At 31.4% G+C, this 2,504-nt stretch overlaps 1 protein-coding gene across 1 annotated transcript; it reads left to right on the forward strand.

The window, feature by feature from the left end:
- Positions 1 to 1,380: 1,380 nt before the first annotated feature.
- On the forward strand, positions 1,381 to 2,504 carry LOC102602001 (protein YIPF5 homolog). The gene has a single exon (XM_006361398.2). The coding sequence runs from the start codon at positions 1,583 to 1,585 to the stop codon at positions 2,321 to 2,323; it is 741 nt and encodes a 246-aa protein (XP_006361460.1). The 5' UTR covers positions 1,381 to 1,582; the 3' UTR covers positions 2,324 to 2,504.

A 2,504-nucleotide genomic window follows, 5' to 3' on the forward strand; every position in this document is an offset into this window, starting at 1 on the left:
CATTAAAGTCACAACTTTTCATGAAAGGGGAAAACTATTTTTGTAAATATATAAATTAAAAAAAGAATCCTGGTTTGTGGTGGCTCCACGTAGGCGGGCCTAGGGTTCTCTTTTATATATATATGATTAATTTTGTGTGATCATATTGTTAACCTTTTTTCTTTTCTTCTCATTTTATCTTTGTTTATTATTTATCCTAGGTTTCTTGAAGGTTATCTTTAAAGTATTGATGTAATGATATTATGTAATGGTGAGAAATAATATAATATATACAAATTATATGTGTAAATAATACAGTATGATCTAATACAATACTCTCTTCGTCTAATAATAGTTGTCCAATAATATTTGTTTGATTTAGAAAATCAAAAGATAATTTATCTTTTGTGTTTATTTTACCCTTGCTATTAAATACTACTATTTATCATCTATGATCTAACACATTTTTTAAAGCATTAAATTTAATAAAGTCAAAAGATAATATAGTAATATTACCCCTATTATTTATTATTTCTTAAGAGGTATGTCAAATTAATAATGGACAATTATTGTTAAATAAATGGAGTATATTACAAAATAATTGTAACAATCATCCAAAGTAAGTAATAGTATTTATGTTGGCAATGAAATATCATATTGTTAATCATGAGACTTTATAGAATTGATAAATCAATAAACAATTGTTTGATAAAATAAAATAAAATGTAATACTAGCTAAACCACATGGTTAATACTGAATAGCATATTCTAACCATCTTAACTAATCCTAATGTTTGTGTTTGTGATTGTGATAAATATGTTACGTGTGAGTTTATTTGTAGAGATAAAATTAGAAATGAAATATCTGAAATAAAGTGAGAGTGATCTTGAATTTTGATGAAGGACAAAACGTGGAAAGTGATGTTGAGATGATTTGAGTATGTGAAGAGGCGATAAGAAAAATTCTAGCGCGAAGATGTGGGAGGTTAATTATAGATAATTTCATAAGAGGTGAAGGTAGATTGAAAAAATATCAATAAAATGTAATTAGACAAAGCATATTGCATCTCTATAATCTACCGAATACATGACATTAGATAGGAACTATGAAAAATAGCTCACTCTTTTATATTAATAGTAGTACTATTGTTCTTCCATTTTTATTACTATTGATTGTTTCTTGTACATCAATTATAGTTATTCTACCCTTTCAAATCAGTTCTCATATTTTATATTTTTAGAAACTAATTTGATTAACTTTTAAAATTTAACTCAATCAAATCAACTCAATATTTTATAATTAAATTTAGATTCAAAATCTATAGAAAAGTATAAATTACATATGTTAAAATATATCCTTTAACTTTCAATTAACTAATGTGACAACCAATTTGAGACAAAAAGAATATTTATGATTATTTATTTTTTTGGCTAGAAACTCATTAAAAATATTTTATTTTCATATGATTCATAAATTTTCCCTTTAATTTAGTTTCATTGCATTTGATTACCTTAGCCTCAAAGCTTCAAGTTTTCTCTAGATCTCCAATTACTATTGGAACAAAAATAATTCAAATTATTCACTTAATTTGATCTCCGATCAATGGCGAAGGAATTTAACGTCCCGCCGGTGGTTTTTCCGTCTGGCGGAAACCCCGGTCCACAACAACGTCGGCTTCCAACGGCGCCGTTTCAGCCACCGAAGTCATCGAACCCTGGGATACCTTTCATGTCCTTTGATGTAGGGTCTGCTGCTGCTTCCACTTCATTTTCCACTCCACAATTCGCATCCACCACCATCGGCGGCGGAGGATCGATGGGTTTTGAAGACGAGCCGCCGTTGCTGGAGGAGCTTGGGATTAACACAAAGCAAATTTACCAAAAGACTATATCGATTATGAATCCATTTCGGGTTAAAGCAGATCTTCACGAAGATGCTGATCTCTCTGGACCGTTCATATTCCTTATGGCGTTCGGGCTTTTCCAATTACTTGCTGGAAAGCTTCATTTTGGAATCATATTGGGATGGGTAATCATGGCTTCGTTGTTTCTCTATGTAGTGTTCAATATGCTCGCCGGCAGAAATGGGAATTTGGACTTGTACAGGTGTGTCAGCCTGATCGGATATTGTATGTTGCCTATAGTGATTTTATCGGCGATCTCATTGTTTTTGCCCGGTGGATTGGTGATCAAGGTGGTGACCGGAGTTTTTGTGTTATGGTCCACGCGGGTTTGCACTAGGCTTGTGGTTGAACTTGCATCTTGTGGGGATGAACATCGTGGGTTGATCGCGTATGCTTGTTTCTTAATTTACATGCTTTTCTCTTTGCTAGTGATATTTTGAATCAGATTAATGTGTTAGTATATTGCAGTTTATAGCTTGATCCATTTTTTAATGCCTTGAAGTCTTTAACTTGTGAGGCTAGAGTTTGTTAGTTCTATTTGCTATAGATGAATATAAAGAACTGAATTATGTAGTTTCAAATTCACAATTTGTTATAGTTGAAGAGAGTTGTGGTTTTGTT

This window comes from Solanum tuberosum, unplaced genomic scaffold, assembly GCF_000226075.1.
Source record: "Solanum tuberosum cultivar DM 1-3 516 R44 unplaced genomic scaffold, SolTub_3.0 scf00354, whole genome shotgun sequence".
Classification (NCBI taxonomy): Eukaryota; Viridiplantae; Streptophyta; class Magnoliopsida; order Solanales; family Solanaceae; genus Solanum; species Solanum tuberosum.

Bases quoted from the DNA above. Each gene is read 5' to 3' on its own strand.
- LOC102602001 (XM_006361398.2), top strand. From the start codon at position 1,583: ATGGCGAAGGAATTTAACGTCCCGCCGGTGGTTTTTCCGTCTGGCGGA.